This window comes from Chiloscyllium plagiosum, unplaced genomic scaffold (assembly GCF_037043375.1).
Source record: "Chiloscyllium plagiosum isolate Xiang-an unplaced genomic scaffold, Cpla_swu_hap1 HiC_scaffold_3, whole genome shotgun sequence".
In the NCBI taxonomy this organism is placed as follows: Eukaryota; Metazoa; Chordata; class Chondrichthyes; order Orectolobiformes; family Hemiscylliidae; genus Chiloscyllium; species Chiloscyllium plagiosum.
This window is the reverse complement of record NW_028270141.1, coordinates 41,743,995-41,765,529: the sequence shown is the minus strand read 5'-3', so window position 1 is coordinate 41,765,529 and position 21,535 is coordinate 41,743,995. Positions and strand designations below refer to the sequence as shown.

Here is a 21,535-nt window from a genome sequence, read left to right as displayed (position 1 = left end):
TAGGCCCAGAATGGGGACGTCTGGTTGCTGGGTGACTGGGTTCACCCATGTCAGCAAGGTGGGCACAGCAGCAAAGGGATGGCACAAGAACTGTGGCAACTTCTATATTGGACGGTCTGGCGCAGTTGGCAGTGAGGTAGTGGAGGAGTCCCTTTCTTTCGTGATTGAAACTAGGTCAACCTTGTTGATTATGAGTTCCTTGATTGGGATTGTTAACCTAGGACAATCAGAAAGCCCAAGCTGACCAATATTAACAGGGGTTTTTAAATCTCCTCAGTTCAGGGTACTGACTGAGTCAGCTGGCTGCAGCCAGCGTATTGCTCACAAGTAAATAAAGAGTGACTTGGTGACTGACCTCTGTGCAGGTATTTCAGTGGCAATGGGAGAGAATAGGACTTGCCTGAAGAACATTTGCTTGCAACAGTCATCTAGAGTTGGGGTAAGCACTTCTCTAATTCTGCCTTTATTTGGGAAGCCTGACTCATCGTACCCTGCTTTCAAAGACTGGGCCCAGTATGTTAGAAGAATGTGATAACGAGTCATCCTTCTGACTGCTTGTGGACCCATAGCATTTTCGGTTATAAGAAGCTTAATTTTCCCACCAGACATTCAAATCTTCCCAAGAATTGATGGAGTTGGTTAAGGAATATTATGATCCCAAGCTTCCACTAAGTGAGACACTTTTGGCTTTTTTTGGATTTTAGAGAACTGGAGGAATCCATATTGGGATTTTTAACAAGGTTAAGACAACTGCCAAGGCATGTGATTTTGGGTTATCTCTCAATGAGATACTGAGACACAGTTTGGCTTGTGGGATCATTGACTTTAGCATGCAGAAGTGTCTACTCGCTGAAGCCCAACTGGACTTCCAACAGGCACTACAATTGGCATTGTCATTTGAAAATGCAGCAAGTGGAGCATGGGAGTTAACTGTCAGACTGAGCTTGGGGAACATCACTGGAGTGGAAACAATTGCACGGCCTTACTTAGGGCATTTCCTAAGAAGAGGGACCTTAGGCCCACCCACAGCAGAATCCCAAAACGAAGCAGAACAAAGTGGCTAAAAAGTTCAGGATCTGGGCCAACAAGTCATTGTAGTTGTTGCTGGTATGCAGAGAGACAAAGGAGTCCTACAGAGCCTGACTTCAGAAAACTGTCATCTGGTATCTAGGAGGGGGCACACCCTAGAAATTCCCCATGTGTGTATGTTGCAACAATTAAATTGCACAGCAACATCCAAATCGGAACCGATTAAAATTAAAGTTTAGTTAAATGGTTACCAGTTCCCATGGAGGTTGACACTGGGGCAGCTGTGTTTGCTATCTGTAACAAGATTCGTTCAGGACCCCAGCCCTTAGGTTTGCGTAAGACCACAGCCAGACTAAGAACACTAGACAACCATTGAAGATCAAGACTTCGGTTCCAGTCTCTTATAAGAAACAGTTGGTACAGCTACCACTGATGTTAGTAAGAGGCTCGAGCCCAAGCCTGTTGGGGCAGAATTTGTCGAGAAAGATTGATCTAGATTGGCTCAACATTTGTCAATTGAAAAATGGCTGCCTCCATGAAGCCCTCATGAAATACTCAGGAGATTTTCAAAAAGGGATTGGGGCTATCAAAGGGACCAAAGCCACTTTACATGTTGACCAGGATGCAATTCTGCGATTTTGCAAGGCCCACTTAGTACCATTTGCCTTGCGGGCAAAAGTAGAGATGGAAATCAGAAGACTGGAGAGTGAAGGAATTGCAGATTGTGGAATGGGTAGCACTGGTTGTGCCAATTGTGAAGCCTGAGTATGGGGATTTTAAGGAAATAGGAAAACTGCTTCCTGCAGCTGAGTAAATATCCAATCCCTCATATAGAGGATTTGTTTGTGAAGTTGGCGGGGGGGGGGGGGGGGGGGGGGGTTGGGGCTATCCTTTACGAAGCTGGACATGAGCCATGCCTACCTGCAATTGCGACTGGATGAGGAGTCCCAGAAGTACGCCACAATTAACACTGATGAAAGGTTTATATCAATATACAAGACTGCCATTTGGGATATCATCAGCCGGCATCCTATTCTAGCAGACCATGGAGAACATTTTACAAGGGCTACTCCAGGTTACTGTTTATCTGGATGACGTGCTAATAACTGGAAAGAGCACTTTGAGAACTTGAGACAGTAATTAAATGTTTCTCCCAGGTGGGCGCATGACTTGGAAGGGAAAAATGTGTGTTCCAGATACCCCAAGTGACCTACTTGGGTTAGAGTTGACAAAACCAAAGAACATCTGTTGGAAGATAGTGGGGGCAATCAAAGGAGCCCTGGTTCCCACGTCTGTACTACAGCTTAGGTGTTTCCGCGGGTTAGAGAATTATTATGGAAAATTCATATTGTAACCTGGCCTTCATGTCAGTATTTTTACACCTACTATTGAGAAAGGGTAAGCCTTGGAAATGGTCGCATAACCAAGTAGTAGCCTTTAGGGAAGTGAAAAAGCAATCCTATTGGCTCCCTATGATCTGAAGCAAGAGGTGGTGGTGACATGCAATGTCGCACCATATGGTATCAGGGTTGTGTTGGCTCACTGGTGGCCCAGAGCGAAACACCCAATAACGTGGGCTTCCGAACTTTGGCTGATGCCAAATGCAATACGCTCAGATAGAGAAGGATGCATTGACGGTCATCTTTGGTATGAGAGGATTTGTCATAGTAACAGACCACAAACCTGTGTTTGGGGGGGACACCGCCCATAGCTTCCAGTAGAATTCAGCAGTGGGCCCTATTCTCAGGGTGCACAAGTTACAACACTGTCCAGGAAGCCAAGTGGTTAATGTGGATGCTGTGAGTCACCTCACAGACTGGTAGTGCCTCAAAGAGTCAGTTTTGGTTTTAAACTTCCCAGATACCCTTCTGGCCACCACTGACAATATCAGACTATGGACACAAAAAGACACTGCCCTTGCAAAACTAAAACAGCAGATGGTAATGGGGGAAAACAGAAGGGCCATCTCAACCATTGAAACCTTTCTGGACCCAACAAAACCAGATGACCATAGAGAATGGCATTTACTATAGGGAACAAGGGTGATTATTCGGAGTAAAGGTTACTGCCAGATACTGGCTGATCTCCACTAGGGTCATCCAGGGGTTTCCAAGATGAAGGTTCTAGCAAGAAGCTTGGTCTCCTAGCCAGGGTGGGATGCCAACATAGCTAATTTAGTGTGGCAGTTCCCAGAGTGCGAACAAAATTACCACCAGTGTCCCCACATTTGTGGGAATGGTCAGGTTAAACCTAGACTCGGTTGCATGTCAATTATGCCAGTCCTTTTCATGGGCTCAATAATCCCGGTCATGGTGAACACCCATTCAAAATGGTTGGATGTGCATTAAAGTCATTTAGCAAACTCAGGGGTGATGACTAAGAAGCTGTAAGCATCATTTGTGATACATGAACTCCCAGAAGTATTCATCATGGACAATGGAGTGCCATTTACCAGCAGGGAATTAGAGTATTTCCTGAAGTCTAGTGGCATTCAGCATAAGGACAGCTCCATACTATCAATTGTCCAACAGTCTAGCAGTAAAAGCGGTCCAAATGTTGAAGGCAGGTTTAAAGCAGCAGCCTACAGCATCAGTCGACATCAAACTGTCTGGTCCTGTTCGATTATAGGACCACTCCTCATTCAACAAGGATAGCTCTAGCCAAGTTGCTGATGGGGAGAAGATTCCACCCAAGGCTAAAGCTCATATTTTCTGAGCTGGCTTGGAGGAGCGGCAACAGGAATGTCAAAACCCAACCACATGCCTCTTCTAAGCGAGAGAGGGGGTTTAATTCGGGGACGAACTTTGGTGCCAGAACTATGGAAATGGTCCTGTATGGGTGAGGCAAGGTCAAGTCCCATGACTTACAAAATTCAAATACGTGAGGCAGTCTTGAACAAATACTGGATCACCTGAAAGCTGTTACCTCGTAAACGGGGCAGGAACAAAACACCCCTGGACCCTCAAATGAGGCCGAAAGTGTAGTCAGAAATCATGGATTCTCTCCCTCTGTCGAGTGTCGAGGAAACCTGAGTCTGAGGCAGATGCAGCCTGAATACAATTACTGCCAGAAGTGGAAATTCTCCCAAGATGCTCAAAATGCAAGCGACATGCTACAGTCCTGTATACAATGCCCATGTCACAGTCCAAATCAGATGAACCGAACCTGGGGATAAAATGACACAGAAAAACCTACAAGAGAAAGAACAGACCTACATCTCCGGTCTTAGCTGAGGGTGGGTGTAGTGATTGGAGCGAGGTGGACCTTGTTGACTAGAAGATGGAGTGATTAACCTGGGCCAGAAAACCCTGGCTGACCATTATTAACAGGGGATTTGGAATCTCCTCAATTTAGGATACTTATTCTGAGCTGACTGACCACAGCCTGTGTACAAGTAAATAAAAGGTGATTTGGTGATGGAATACTAGCCTCTGTGCAATTATTTCACTTTCAGTTAGTGGACAGTAGGAGCTGGCATGCAATGGGTTGAAAAGATTGTTATTCTGAACGTTTTGTTTCTTTATTTTTCTAATTTATTCCTATTATCTGTAATGCTGCACCTTTTCTTACTCTTCTATTTTTTTCCTGCCAAGAATTTAAGAATCTGTACTCAAGCACCTTTTGTACCTAGGATGGCACCATAGTGTGGCCACCTGTAAACTTTTCACTGTATTTAATTGAGCACATCTGGCAATAAAGCTAACTCAATACTTCCACATTATATGGTTTAAAATAGTGTACCCCTCAAGAATTGAACATTGGCTCTATGCCACCTATATGCCAAACCCTGTAACAGATATGCTGACAACACCCAGCTAGGTTTCATCGTAATCTCTTAATTCCTCCAGTGCTGCGAAATTATCAGACTGCTCATCCAACATTTAGTCCTGTATGAGAACAGTCTTCTCCGACTGAATAACAGGAAGACTAAAGTCATTATTTTCAGTCCCTATTCCATACTCCATTCTCTCACTATCAAAACGGTCCATTTGTGACTTTGATACCACATAGTAGCAGTGTTTGTACCATATACAAGATGAATTACAGAACATGCAAGACTCCTTTGATAGTACCCACCAAACCAACTGCCCCAACCACTTAAAAGGACAACAGCAACCAGTGCATCAGAATATCACCACCTAGAAGTCCCTAACAAGCCAGTGACTTCACTTCAAAGTATATCAACAATTGAAATGTATTTACTAATGTTCGTCAATACTGGAACTCCCTAACTGCACTAGCTTCACATCAGATAGACTGCAGCAATTCAAGAAGCTGTTCACAGTAATCAGGAAACAAACAATAGCCTTGCCAACAATGTTGAGATACCACAAAACAAAGCATTAGAATACCAATCCAGCCAATTAACACTCCACAAAAATACTCTCAATCATCTGCAAAGTGATTAAACAAAGTATCATTAAAGACAAAATAAATATTGCACTGTCAATGACACAATCTATTAATTTTTGTGGAAGTGCTGGTGTTGGACTGGGTTAGACAAAGTCAAAAATCACATGATACTAGGTTACAGTCCAACAGGTTTGTTTGAAAGTCTATTTACACTGACTTAGTAATAACCTGCTTACCAGTGCTCTGCTTTGGCTTTTGCCTGAAGTCACATGACAGACTAGCAGGAGGTTGGAATAACACAGGCAGCATCAAGAGGTGGAGAAGTGTGTGTGTGTGGGGGGTGCGGGGTGGGCACTGGTGTTCTGTCCCGCTTGCTATTTACGGCCCTTAGTCTGTTGTGGTTCAAACAGGTTTATTTGAAATCACAAGCTTTCAGAGTGCTGCTCCTTCATCAGGTGGAGTCAACACCGGCACCTCCACATCATTAGACTGAATGATCACACGATAGGATTCTTAAAATATTTGTTCAAATGAAACTAATATGGTTAAAAACAGGTGTGGCAATAATTAATTTTTTTTCAACATGCTCAATTGTAGGTTAGCAAGAAAAGGAAATGTTATGCATTATAAATAACTCTTAGCCCACTTTATGATAAGCAAAGTATTAGAGTGCAGTTCTGAAGGATCACTAAGCCCAAAACGTTAACTCTGATTTCTCTCCACAGATGCTGCCAGACCTGAATTTTTTCCAGCAATTCCCTTTTTTGCTTCTGATTTCCAGCATCTGCAATTTTCTTTCTCTCGTGAAGTATTGGACTAGCCTGAGTCCAAACTCATTCTGCCCAGAAACAAATCCATGTGACCTAATTGAGATTGGGATAGCAACCCAGATCAACAAAAACTGAGTAAGGTGAAACGCTGTATTCAGCATGTTGACAAAAAGGAAGGTACAACTAGCTTCACTGTTGCCAGATTTAGTCTCAGAGACCCAGGGAGGAAGGAAGATACTGTTGTGTTTCCAGCTATAGCTATGAGGGCAAATATTTGTAAGTTAGTTTCTGTTTCGTGAGATGGCGAAATAGTCAGGTTTTGGAGACTTGAGTAACGACATGTATATTCTGCTGGAAGGCAATTCAATTACATTCAAAAGATTGAGTGAAGGAGGTTTTATTTGAAAAGGACACAGGAAGGCTTGCTTTTACATTAAAAAATGGGTCTGACAAAAACCTGAACCATCCAACGCTACTTATTTGTTGAGCTACTGCATAAATAATAAATGTAATGTGGGATATTTTGGTTGCGGTGATGGTTTTTGTAATTCTTCACAGGATATATGAGCTTTGCTGGCTAAACCAGTGTTTATTGCCCTTGAGAATTTGGTGGTAACCCAGAAAAAGTGAAAGAACAGTGACACAGTTTCAAGGAATGATGTTGTGTGGCTTGGAGCAGCACTTGCAGATGGAACTGCCCCGTGTATCTGTTATCCGCATCCTTAAAAGATGGTATAGGACATGGGAGTGAAGGCTTAAGATGTTGATGAGGTGCACATAAAACCGGCTAATTTTTCCTGGATAGTGTCAAGTTTAAGTGTCGTTGAAGCTGAACCAATTGAGGTAAATGGGTGAGATGGTGTACACACAAAGGGCCAAGTAGCTTCTTTCTACAGGAAAACAGTAACACAGTGGAGACTTTAAAAACCACATCTTCTAAGTCTTCTTTATTTTGAATTGTGGACTGATTTCTCTGCATAACTGGTCCTGATTGCGTGAAACAAACAATCAGCAATCTATCAGAGAGAAGAGCACGAGCAAGAGCAAGAGCAAGAGCAAGCAAGACACACACACACCTTAAATACCTCTCCCTTATTGTCTGAGCAAAACAACAGTGCAAACACAACTTATGAGTTCCAGTAACTTGCTTATAAAAGCAGCAACAACTTCTTCCACAGTCCTTAGTTTAAAATAGTCCTTTGGAGATAGTGAGGACTGCAGATACTGGAACGTCAGTCAATTAAATGTGGAGCTGGAAAAAGCACAACAGGTCAAGCAGGGTCAGAGAAGCAGGAGAGTCTATGCTTTGGGCAAATCCCCTTCATCAAAATAATCCCACTTAAAATAGTCCTTTGTCCACTTCAAAATCCACAATCCAAAATGAAAAAGACATGCTCTTTAAAGTTTTGTACACAGAAGTAGAATTTCACGGATCCCATCATTGCTTCTAGAGTTGGGGATAAGCATAACATTGGTCCATAGAACATAGAACATAGAAGAATACAGCGCAGTACAGGCCCTTCGGCCCTCGATGTTGCGCCGATCCAAGCCCACCTAACCTACACTAGCCCACTATCCTCCATATGCCTATCCAATGCCCGCTTAAATGCCCATAATGAGGGAGAGTCCACCACTGCTACTGGCAGGGCATTCCATGAACTCACGACTTGCTGAGTGAAGAACCTACCCCTAACATCTGTCCTATACCTACCCCCCCTTAATTTAAAGCTATGCCCCCTTGTAATAGCTGACTCCATACGTGGAAAAAGATTCTCACTGTCGACCTTATCTAAACCCCTAATCATCTTGTACACCTCTATCAAGTCACCCCTAAACCTTCTTTTCTCCAATGAAAACAACCCCAAGTGCCTCAGCCTTTCCTCATACGATCTTCCTACCATACCAGGCAACATCCTAGTAAACCTCCTCTGCACCCGTTCCAGTGCCTCCACATCCTTCCTATAGTATGGCGACCAAAACTGCACACAATACTCCAGAAGTGGCCGCACCAGAGTCTTATACAACTGCAACATGACCTCAGGACTCCGGAACTCAATTCCTCTACCAATAAAAGCCAGTACGCCGTATGCCTTCTTCACCGCACTATTTACCTGGGTGGCAACTTTCAAAGATCTGTGAACATGGACACCAAGATTCCTCTGCTCATCCACACTACCAAATATCTGACCATTAGCCCAGTACCCCATCTTTTTGTTACTCTTACCAAAGTGAATCACCTCACACTTAGCTACATTGAACTCCATTTGCCACCTTTCTGCCCAGTTCTGCAGCTTATCTATATCCCGCTGTAACCTGCCACATCCTTCCTCACTGTCTACAACTCCTCCGACTTTCGTATCATCCGCAAACTTGCTCACCCAACCTTCTAACCCCTCCTCCAGGTCATTTATAAAAATGACAAACAGCAATGGTCCCAAAACAGATCCTTGCGGAACACCGCTAGTGACGGAACTCCAAGATGAACCTTTGCCATCAACTACTACCCTCTGTCTTCTTCCAGCCAGCCAACTCCTAATCCAAACCTCCAACTCACCCTCAATGCCATACCTCCGTATTTTTTGCAGTAGTCTACCATGGGGAACCTTATCAAACGCCTTACTAAAATCCATATACACCACATCTACCGCTTTCCCCTCGTCTACCTCCTTAGTCACCTTCTCAAAGAATTCAATAAGGTTTGTGAGGCACGACCTGCCCTTCACAAAACAATGCTGACTATCCTTGATCACATTATTCCTATCCAGATGTTCATAAATCCTATCCCTTACAATTCTCTCTAAGATTTTGCCCACAACAGAAGTGAGACACACCGGCCTATAGTTACTAGGGTTATCCCTACTCCCCTTCTTGAACAAGGGAACCACATTTGCTAGCCTCCAATCTTCTGGCACTACTCCTGTAGACAACGAGGACATAAAGATCAAGGCCAATGGCTCTGCAATCTCCTCCCTTGCTTCCCAGAGAATCCTAGGATAAATGCCATCAGGCCCAGGGGACTTATCTATTTTCACCCTTTCCAGAATTTCCAACACCTCTTCTCTACATACCTCAAAGCCATCCATTCTACTTAATTGTGACTCAGTACTCACATTGACAACAATGTCCTGTTCCTGATTGAATACTGACGAAAAGTATTCATTCAGTGTCTCCCCAATCTCTTCAGCCTCCACACGCAACTTCCCACTACTATCCTTGACTGGACCTATTCCTACCCTAGTCATTCTTTTATTCCTGACATACCTATAGAAAGCCTTAGGGTTTTCCCTAATCCTACCAACTAAGGACCTTTCATGTCCCCTCCTTGCTGCTCTTAACTCTCTCTTCAGGTCCTTCCTGGCTACCTTATAACTCTCAATCGCCCCAATTGAACCTTCACGCCTCATCTTTACATAGGCCGCCCTCTTCCATTTAACAAGGGATTCCAATTCCTTATTAAACCACGGTTCCCTCACACGACCCTTTCCTCCCTTTCTGACGGGTACATACTTATCAAGGACACTCAATAGTTGCTCCTTGAACAAGCTCCACATATCAATTACGCCCTTGCCTTGAAACTTACTTTTCCAAGCCACACATCCTAAGTCATGCCTCACCGCATCATAATTTCCCTGCCCCCAGCTATAACTCTTGCCGTGCAGTGCACACTTACCTCTCTCCATCACTAGAGTAAAAGTCACCGAATTGTGGTCACTGTCCCCAAAGTGCTCACCTACCTCCAATTCTAACACCTGGCCTGGTTCGTTACCCAGAACCAAATCCAGTATGGCCTCACCTCTTGTTGGCCTATCTACATATTGTGTCAGGAAACCCTCCTGCACACATTGGACAAACACTGACCCATCTAACGAACTTGAGCTATAGCTTTCCCAATCAATATCAGGAAAGTTAAAGGCCCCCATAACAACCACCCTATTACTTTCACTCTTCTCTTGAATCATCCTCGCATTCCTTTCTTCTACGTTTCTAGGACTATTAGGAGGCCTGTAAAAAACTCCTAACAGGGTGAGCTCACCTTTCCTATTCCTAACCTCAGCCTAAACTACCTCAGATGGCGAGTCTTCATCCATTGTCCTTTCCACAGCTGTAATACTATCTTTGACAAGCAATGCCACACCTCCCCCTCTTTTACCCCCACCTCTGACCCTACTAAAACATTTAAACCCTGGGACCTGCAACAGCCAATCCTGTCCCTGTTCTACCCATGTCTCCGTAATAGCCACAACATCGAAGTCCCAGGTACCAACCCACGCTGCAAGTTCACCTACCTTATTTCGTATACTTCTTGCATTGAAGTATACACACTTCAAGCCACTTTCCTGTTTACAGGCACCCTCCTTTGAAATTGATGCCATGTTCCTAACCTCCCTACACTCCAGGTCCTGCACCTAGGTCCAATGCTTCTAGATTAGGGTGAACCGAAAGGTCAAGATGCATTTGTTTATCCCTCTTGGCAAACTAATCCTGTGGTGTTGACATTTTTTTCCCCCAGAAATGATTTATCCACCATTTTGTTCTTTGAGCTGACTTTCCCCAGCCATGTATCATTCATGGCAGTGAAGTCAATTTTATAGTGCCAGACCTCTTGGGCTATGGTAGCAATGCCACATTTAGGTCTCTCACTGCTGGGATTATCCAACAGAGTCCTGATGTTCCAGAACCAAACTTTATTTTTGAAGAGTCGGAAGACGCCTATGTATGGGTTCCTTCAAAGTGGTGTAACCACGGCACACCAATTACCATAGTGTCCTGGCAGAGCAAGATCTTCATTCAACAGAAGGGATAACAAGATGATTGGCACCAAAGTCCACTTCAGTTAGGGTGAAACCCACAGACATTGTTGTCCCTAACCTCCTCTCCATCACAGCAGTCTGTCATACAAAAATAGTCACAGCATTACTGTTGTAGAACAAAGTCTTATAAACCTGTTGTCAAGTTTGGTTAAGGGAAGAATATTTGCCAGAAAGAAGATTTCCCCTATTTTTGTTTTTTTTTTAAATATATTTTTATTAAAGAAAAAAAGAGTTTTTTGAATATTATAACAAATTGTTATGACGAGGTAAACTCTCCTGCTTATTGTAAACCAGCAACACAGAAAAGATTTATCCGCTGCAGTAATCTGTGAAAATTCAAGGCCAAGAACTATTTAAAGTAAAAATTAACAACTTTATTTCTTAAAGTATAACAGAGAATAATTAACTAACTATTTACAACTCGTCTAACCTATCTTTTACCTTTCCTTCTATAATACTAGTCCGATAAAACACCCGATTACGATTTACAAAACAAAACTTATTTCAAAGCTAGGCAGCTTTCAGTTTTCTCTGTATTCATGTTGTCTTTTCTTCTTTTTGGGAATTCTGCTTCATAGGTTACTGATCGATAAAGGTACCTTTTAAGAGAGCTATTTTTCAGACAGTCTTTACATGCTGGTAGCTTGGCAGTTCTTCTCCCAACTGTTCAATTTTCCCTGATCTTATACACCCAAAGCATCAGATTGTGTCATTGGCTTTTAAGATTGTCAATATGCCAAATTCAAAGTGTATTGGAATTTGGTATTTTTCGGGGCATAATTTAAGATTATTGGCCTAATTCAAATCTGTTTTGTTGTTTCCAGGCAACCAGCTACCATAGCTACCTCATTAACTGGAGCACATGTTACATTGTATCTTTTTTCAGAACACTTAGTGCTGTCAGGTAGCTTTTAACTCTCAAAGGTACAGTACACCCACATCTTCATAACAAAATACAAAAAGCAATTCAAGCCAAAACAAAGAAACCCACAAAATTACATAAATAAATAATAACAAGTAACTAAAAACAATGACAGAAATAGTAATAATAATACAGTTCAAAGAAACATAGTAATAGCCCTTGAACAAAGAGCATAAATTTAAACATATTCATGTGTTCGTAGTTCCTCCTCCCTGGATTCCAGACTCATTAAACAGAATCGTCATGGATATATAAAGGCCCTTATTAGTATTGCAGACAAATCTGTACCCAAGTAGTCCAAAAAGGGCCAACATATCTTTTAAAAACTCTGTTTTATGGTGCAGCATGCTTGTAAGAAAGTCCAAGGGGATGTGCTCCATGACTAGCTTATGCCATCCTACAGCCCTGGGGGGTTTTTCAGACGCCCACCCGAATAGAATATTCCTTTCTTGCACAAGAAGTGAGGATACTGAAAAACTCTCTCTTATGCGCATCTAATGGAAGTAGGTTAACAAGACCAAGAGAAGGAGATCCTGGGTCCATCTCCACCTCTGTCCCTAAGACCTACCACACCTACCACATCTCTCCAGTATGCCCACAGCTTGTGTCAAGATCAGAGACAATGTGGGAGCTTACCCATACTCATTTTGCATTTAGGACACATTGGAGGCACTTCCACTTTGAAAGGCGGTCTGAAGCCAAGTGAACCCTGTGGAGAATTTTCAATTGCAAGGCATGGGTCCTGTTGCAAATCAAGATCCCTCATGTATTTTCCCAGATATTCTCCCATACTTCAGAAAAGATCTCAACATGCAGCTCCCTCGCCCACACCTTACAGAGCCATTCAAGGGACCCTCTCCCAATAGGTGATAGACACTGCTGACAGCAAGTGTGTTCTCAGCACTTAGTACCCTCTTCTCAGTGTCAGTTATCTAGGGATCAGTTAGAAGTGTGGTCTCTTTTTGTATGAAATTTCTAATTTCAAAGAAACGGAAGCGGTCCCTCCTGGGCAACTCTTATTTCCGAGCCAACTGGTCAAAAGACATCAGTATATCCCACTCAAATAAGTCATCCAGGCAAGAGACAGCCCTCGCTACACATAGGTTAAACCCAAAGTCTATCATCCCCAGGTGAAAACCCAGCATACCAACTATGGGTGTAAAAAATGATGTTTTGATAATACTGCCCTCACTGCCCTCTACACCTTAACCGTACTAATACCTATTAGGGTATGGCAATACTCCTTAACTGTCCTCTTTGTCCAAGAACAGCAAGCTAGGAAGGGGACATCATGCCAAAGATGCTTCAATATCCAACCATAGTGAGTGAGGGTCTCCCCGGGCCCAATCATTCACGTAAGATAGCAATGAGCTTGGTTGATAGTTTTTGACATCTGGGAGGTCCACTCCTCCCAGTCTGCGTGGAGGCTGCAGTTTAGTCAGTTTAATAAGGTGTCACTTGTGATATCAGATAAAGGAACTGAACCAGCCGTTCAGTCTTCTAAATGCTTGCTTAGTAAAAAGCAGAGAAAGCATAGGATACAACAGACGGGGGAGAATGTTCATTTTAACGAGGGCTATCTGACCTAACCAAGAGGTCAGAAGCGCCTCCCATCTTCAAAAGGTCGTCTTTGATTCTGTCAAACAAATGGGCAAAATTGGTTTTAAATAGTCGATCAAAGGCATGAGTAGAGAAAGCTCTCATGCAAACATCTAAAGGGAAGTTGAGATTCGTCCTCAGGACCAGGTATTTTTAAGAAGACCCCCTCATAGGCATGGCCTCCGATTTTGAAAAGTTGATGTTGTAACCCGAAAAACCGCCAAATGAATTAATGCATTGTATCAGATGAGGCACCAAAACTGTTGGGTTCGATAAAAAGACAAGAATATCATCTATATACAATGCAATCTTATGCGACTTTGTCTCTGCCTCTGAAGCAGATATATTGGGATCCCTATGTATTGCTTCTACCAGTCGTTCAATCACCAATGTAAAAAGCAGCGGTCATAAGGGACAGCCCTGTTGATTGCACCTAATGATACTGAAATTGCTTGACCGCACACCATTGGTGAGGACTGTGACAAGAGGGTCACTATACAAAACCTTTACCCATCTGATAAAGACCTCACCCAAGCCAAACCACTTTAAAGAATAAAAAAGATATGGCCACTCGACCCGGTCAAATAGATGGAATGGGTTCTAGCTCTGTTTTGTTGTGTTGTGGCGTGAGCCCAGCAAACCAGATTCTCCTAGGTCGCCATCTTGGATCCTCCTATTTTATTCAAATAAGATTTTCAACCTCCACCTGAACAGTCCTTGGTTTAAATGCTGTATAGATTCAGAACTCAAGCCTTTTTTAGAGGGTGGGTCAACTTGCAATACTAAGAGAATGTAAAAACCAGAACATAAGCAATATCTTTCTTTAATTTTAAAAATACACTCCAGATATCACAAGGTTTACACTAGACCATTTGACTAAACTTTGGAATGAACTTAGAATTACTTGCTACTATAAATATATTGACAAAGAAATTCCTGATTTATCATAAAACAGAACTGAAATTTAATTAGATTCTGAGAAAGAAGCGTAGTATTTCTTTCTAAACAATAAAGCTCCAACAAACAAGCTATATGTTGATTGTGGATTCTGGATCAAGGGTGTAACATGCTGCACATAGTGAAGACCAAGATATAAACAACATCAGCTTGTATCAACCCTGGAATCAGCAGTCAGACTTGTATTTGAAAAAAAAAGTGGTCACTTCTTGGTATTGTTGTTGGATTACAGAAATGATATTTTCAGAATAAAAAAAAACACTGAAGTATCAACACCATGTTGCTACCGCAAATAGGGAAAAAAAATCAGGGATATTGACAGCAGCTGGGTTTAGTCAATCTTGTGCTTTGTTAGAACTATCCAAATTGTACAAATAGGAAAGATATGGCAGACTTACAAAAAACACTAAAAAAAGAGCTTTGACATTATAAACCTCTTTTCTTAGAATTTCTGCTAAAAGTATTTGCATGCCATACTAAAAGCTGAGTCTTAGCACAGAAAGTTGGTTTGCGAGGACCAAGTGTTTTTTTCATATATTAAGGAAAGGAAGCGTGTTAAATCTCTTTCTCACCACCCTGTCTACCAGTGGCACAACTTTCATGGAATTACGTACCTGCACCTCTAGGTTTCTCTATTTGACAACACTCCCCAGGGTACTACCATTAACTGTGTAAATCCTACCCTTGTTTGTCTTACAAAATGCAACATCTCACATTTATCTGAATTAAACTCCATCTGTCACTACTCAGTTATAGAATCATACAGTCATAGAGTCATTGAGATGTACAGCATGGAAACAGACCCTTCGGTCCAACCCGTCCAGATATCCCAACCCAATCTAATCCCAACTGCCAGCACCTGGCCCATATCCCTCTAATCCCTTCCTGTTCATATACCCATCCAAATCTCTTTTAAATGTTGCAATTGTACCAGCCTCCACCACCTCCTCTGCCAGCTCATTGATCAAGATTCTGCTGTAGTCTTGGATAACCTTCTTTATTGTTCACTATATCATCAATTTTGTGTCATCCACAAACTTACTAACCATGCTTCCTATATTCTCATTCACATAATTTATTTACATGACAAACAACAGTTGACCCATCACCAGTCTATGCTGAACACTGCTAGTCACAGGCCTCCAGTGCTGTCACCTATAGTCAAGACAATTTTGTATCCAACTTGCAAGCTCTCCCTGGATCCCATGAGATCTAACTTTACTAATCAGTCTATCATGCAGATCCTTGTCAAAGGCCTTGCTAATGTCCACGCAGACAATGTCTACCAACCTGCCCTCATCTATCTTTTTGGTCACATGCTCAAAAAAACTTAAGTTTGACAGATATAAATTCCCACAGACAAAGCCATGCTGGCAATCCCCAATCAGTCCTTGCTTCTCTAAATGCATGTAAATCCTATCTCTCAGACTCCCCTCCAACAATTTACCCACCACTGACATCAGACTCACCATTCTATAGTTTCCAGGCTTCTCCTTGCAGCCTTTCTTAAATAAAGGACAACATTAGCCACCTTCCAGTCTTCTGGCACCCTTGCTCCACTCCAGTCTACCCCAAACAACTTTTGAAAGTTCCTATCTCATACCAAAGTTGGCCTTCTTCTAATTTCAAGCTTTATCTTTTATATAAGGCCTATCCTTTTCCAGAAGTATCTAAAACTAAATCTGTCATCAGGAGTGTTCCCCCACTAACGTTTTAGTCACTTGCCCTGCCTTATTTCCTAAGAGGTCACGTTTTGCCCTTTCTCTAGAAGTTACATCGACATATTGATAGTCCCAGTTAGCAAAGTTAAAATCCCTTACAAAACAACCCTACTACTCTTATCGGTATCTGAGATCTCTCTTTATATTTGCTCTTCAGTTTCCCATTGAATACTTGAGGGGCCTTTAATACAATCCCTTCAAGGTGATCATTCCCTTATTTCTTACTTCCGAACCCATATAGCTTCATGAAACGATACCCCAGGTATATCCTTTAAGTACAGCAGTAATGTTTTCCCTCATCAAATCAAACCAACCCCCCACCCCTTCCTCAGCTATATTTCTTTAATACCTATGATATCCCAGTCCCATGTTTTCTCTCTATTCTCACTGCTTAGGATTCCCACTTCCCTTCCCTTAAAGTTTTCCAAATAGCACTAAGAAATCTGCCCAATAGAATATTAGTTCCCCTCCAGTTCAGGTGAAACCATCCCTTTTGTACAGGTCTCTTCTGCTCCAGAAGAGATCCCAAAGATCTGAATCCTTGCTCCCTGTATCATCTTTTCACGCATTCCTTCATCCAACTACCGTCCTATTCCTACTCTCACTAGCATGTGGCACCGAAGTAATCCAAAGATTACTACACTTGAAGTCCTGTTTTTAACCACCTAACTTCCTATATACCCCCTGCAGAATCTCATTCCTTTCTCTACCTATTTCGTTAGTACTAATGTGTACAATGCCATCTGACTGCTCACTCTCCCCTTTGAAAATGTGCTACAACTGCACCAAGGCATTCTTGACTCTGGCACCAGGGAAGGAACACACCATCCTGAAGTCTCACTTATCGCCACAGAATCACCTGTCTGTGCCCAATTGAATAGTCACCCATAACAATTGTTTGTTTGAACCTTGACAAACACCGCTTAACAGAAGATTCAGTCTTAGTACCCAAGACCTGGCTGCCATTTATTTCCCTCAGAAAAGCTACCCTCCCCCAACAGTGTATTTGTTTGAGACAGGGATAGCCACAGGAGACTCCTACACTACCTTCCAAACTCTCCTGATAGTCACCCATCTTTATGACTGTACCTCTGGTGATACAATCTTTCTGAAGTGACTATCCAACACACTGTGCCTCCTGTATGCTCCTCAGTGACTCCAGCTGCCTCTGCAGACAATCCAAACAGTCTGATATAAGCTTCATCCAAACACACTTCCTGCAGATACAGTTTCCAGAGACAGTTCAGTTCTGCTCTCTCACATATGGAAATAATTAACAAACCTCTTACATGAGACAGAAAACAAATATTAAAGGCAATCCAAATTTGAACAATTTCCTCTTTACTGTCTCAATATTGAAAGAACATGTTTTTAAAAATCAGTATAGTAATCCTATTGTTCCCATGTGAATTTCTACTCTTCATTTTCACCAGTGAGCAAGTGGAAAAGCATGCAGAAAACACTAGAATCACAGGAACACAGTTCACGTGAATTATAAACCAATTGAAAATTAGAAATATGGAAGAGAGAAGCCATGAAGTGACTTGAATCATGCTGGGAATTTTATATTTGAAATACTGGGGAAACCAGGGGTCAATGGTTTGTAAGCAGTGTAAAACTTGAGACTGGATATGGCATAGGTAGTAGTAGTCATTAACTAGTCAGGTTTATGTAGGCCGTGGCAAATTGGAAAAAAGACATTCTTATCTGATGCAATCTAACCATCTTTTGAAAAAAACTGACAAACACTGCACAACTCTCTCAAAATACTAACCAGAATCTGATGACTTCTACTCCGTCCATATTTTCCCTATGGCTGTGGCAGTGGAAGAGTGTGAGGAACCGCTCCAGACAGTCAACTCTGATCTAAAAAAAATTCATAACTGTCAGCATAAGAAATTATACTGGGATTAATTTGTGTTTGAGTGTGCAGGCTAATAAACAAATAATACATTCCATTAAGATAGGTGTTCAAGTAGTTCTCAGTAAAACATTATCTGGCTTGATACACTTCTCACTTTTCACTACTTCCACGAAAATTTAGATTTTATCTATAGTAAAATGAAGTTTATTTGTATAAAGATACTTAGCAATGTACCGAAAAAAATCATGAAACCTTTGATTGGTAAAACATAAACAATACGAAAAAGACAAAGTCAAAACTTCTCATCTCTCATTGGGATTGAGACGCAAGAAATCAAGTTTTGAAAAGGAACCTCCATTTATATCACATGAAAAGAAAGTGCTGATTGGTTGGATCATAGTTGACATGTATATACAGCAGATTTGTTCCTGTAAATCTTAGCTAGTTGAAAAACTCAGACCAGGCAGGTGGACTCTGGTCAGGCCACTGCCAAGGGAAATGCAGCTGCGATTGACAGTTTCCATAACCCTTTCTCAATCAAAAAGGTGCAGTGCATGCAAACTCATGTTGCCTAAACAGGACTGGAGTAGCATGGTGGCTCAGTGGTTAGCACTGCTGCATCACAGCACCAGAGACCAGAGTTCAATTCCAGCCTCTGGTGATTGTGTGTGGAGTTTGCACATTTTCCTCACCCTGAACAACTTTTCTTTCCAATCCTCCCACTTTCTCCAAACACATCCAGTCCCTGTACACCTCCATCCCCCATCACGAAGGACTCAAAGCACTCCGCTTCTTCCTTTCCCGCCGTACCACCCAGTACCCTTCCACCGACACCCTCCTTCGACTGACCGAACTGGTCCTCACCCTGAACAACTTTTCTTTCCAATCCTCCCACTTTCTCCAAACAAAAGGAGTAGCCATGGGCACCCGCATGGGCCCCAGCTATGCCTGCCTCTTCGTAGGGTATGTGGAACAATCCATCTTCCGCAACTACACTGGCCCCACCCCCCATCTTTTTCTTCGCTACATTGATGACTGTATCGGCGCTACCTCGTGCTCCCACGAGGAGGTCGAACAGTTCATCCACTACACTAACACCTTCCACCCCGACCTCAAATTCACCTGGACAGTCTCGGACTCCTCCCTCCCCTTCCTAGACCTTTCTGTTTCTATCTCAGGCGACCGAATCAACACGGACATCTACTACAAACCAACCGACTCCCACAGCTACCTGGACTACACCTCCTCCCATCCTGCCCCCTGTAAAAACGCCATCCCATTCTCCCAATTCCTTCGTCTCCGCCGCATCTGCTCCCAGGAGGACCAGTTCAAAATACGTACAACACAGATGGCCTCCTTCTTCAAGGACCGCAATTTCCCCCCCCGACGTGGTCGACGGTGCCCTCCACCGCATCTCCTCCACTTCCCGCTCCTCCGCCCTTGAGCCCCGCCCCTCCAACCGCCACCAGGACAGAACCCCACTGGTCCTCACCTACCACCCCACCAATCTCCATGTACAGCGCATCATCCGCCGTCACTTCCGCCACCTCCAAACAGACCCCAGCACCAAGGATATATTTCCCTCCCCTCCCCTATCAGCTTTCCGTAGAGACCACTCCCTCCGCGACTCCCTTGTCAGATCCACACCCCCCACCGACCCAACCACCACTCCCGGCACCTTCCCTTGCAACCGCAGGAGGTGCAACACTTGTGCCCACACCTCCCCCCTCACTTCTCTCCAAGGCCCCAAGGGAAACTTCCATATCCGCCACAGATTCACCTGCACCTCCACCCACATCATCTACGGCATCCGCTGCAGCCGGTGTGGCCTCCTCTATATTGGGGAGACAGGCCGCCTACTTGCGGAGCGATTCAGAGAGCACCTCTGGGCCACCTGGACGAACCAACCCAACCAACCTGTGGCACAGCATTTCAACTCCCCCTCCCACTCCACCGAGGATATGCAGGTCATTGGACTCATCCACCGCCAAACCACAACAACCCGACGGTCGGAGGAGGAGCGTCTTATCTTCCGACTGGGAACCCTCCAACCGCAGGGGATGAACTTGGACTTCACCAGTTTCTTCATCCCCCCTCCCCCCACCTTGTCTCAGCCGGATCCCTCCAGCCCGGCACCGCCTTCCTGACCTGCAGTCTTCTTCTTGACCTCTCCGCCTCCATCCTACTCCGACCCATCACCCTCACCTTGACCTCTTTCCACCTATCACATTTCCAACTCCCCTCCTCCAAGTCCCTCCTCCCTACCTTTTATCTTCTCCTGCTGAACACTCTCTGCTCATTCCTGAGGAAGGGCCTGTGCCCGAAACGTCGAATCTCCTGTTCCCTGGATGCTGCCTGACCTGCTGTGCTGTTCCAGCAATAAAGTTTCAACTTTGCACATTTTCCCCATGGCTGATTGGGTTTCTGCAGGGTGCTCCAGTTTCCGCCCACAGATCAAAGATATGAAGGTTAGGTGGATTGGCCATGTTAAAGTTGCCCATATAGTGTCCAGGGATCTATAGGTTAGGTGCATTAGTCATGGAAAACACAGGAATAGGGTAGGGGGATATTCTGGGTGGGATGTTTGTCACATAGTCAGTGTAGACCTATCAGGCCGAATTGTCGATTTTCACACTGTGGGGATTCTATTCTATGGACCTCTGCAACAAAAGACTTTCTATTTTATATGAAAACGCAAAGCTGAACCTGATGTGGTACATTTGAGGATATTTAAAGGAGGAGTTATAGAGATAATGGCTGCACAGGTAATAATCCTCCCAGAATCCTTAGATACTGGAAAAGTGCCAAAGAATTAGTAAACTAAAAATGTAACACATTCATTCTAAAAGGGATGGAGAGATTAGAAAAAAAAACATGTAACTATAGGCCAGTTAGCTTAACATCTGTCATGGGAAAAGATGGAGTTTATTATAAAGGATTAGTAGCAGAGCAGAAATACAGGCAGTCAGTCAGAGTGGTGGTGGTAGATCGCAGGTGTGGGTTAGTGGGGAACTTAGATAAGGGTGGGGAGAGAAATATATTTCCCATAGTGGGGTCTGAGTGGAGGTGGCAAAAATGGCAGAGGATAATGCGCTGTATCTGGAGATTCATGAGGTGGAATGTGAGAATGGGGTGGTTCTGCCCTTGTTGCGGTTGGGGAGTTGGATTCAAGGGCGGAGGTGTGGGAAGTGGAGATACGATCGGGGAAATTGATGATTACATGGGAGAGGAAATTGCAGTCCTTGAAATATGAGGATATCTGGGATGTCCTGGAGTGGAATTTCTCCTCCTGGGAGCAGATATGATGAAGGCAGAGGAATTGGGAATAAGGGATTGCGTTTTTACAGGAGGGGAGGTGGGAGGAAGTGTAGTCAAAGTAACTATGGGAATCAGTGGGTTTGAAACAAATATCAGTGTTGAGTCAGTCATCAGAGAGAGAAGTCCAGAAAGGAGTGGAAGATGTTGGAGATGGTCCATATGAGCTTGAGGTCAGGGTGTATTGTGTTGGT

General features: G+C 43.4%; 1 protein-coding gene across 2 annotated transcripts in view; it reads right to left on the bottom strand.

The window, feature by feature from the left end:
• Positions 1–21,535, bottom strand: part of lyst (lysosomal trafficking regulator) — a 360,509-nt gene that overhangs the window by 263,882 nt on the left and 75,092 nt on the right. For both annotated transcript variants that reach the window (XM_043680014.2, XM_043680023.2), the window contains exon 2: positions 17,937–18,028. In XM_043680014.2, the coding sequence (XP_043535949.2) occupies positions 17,937–18,028 (92 nt within the window). The remainder of the gene's footprint in view (positions 1–17,936; positions 18,029–21,535) is intronic.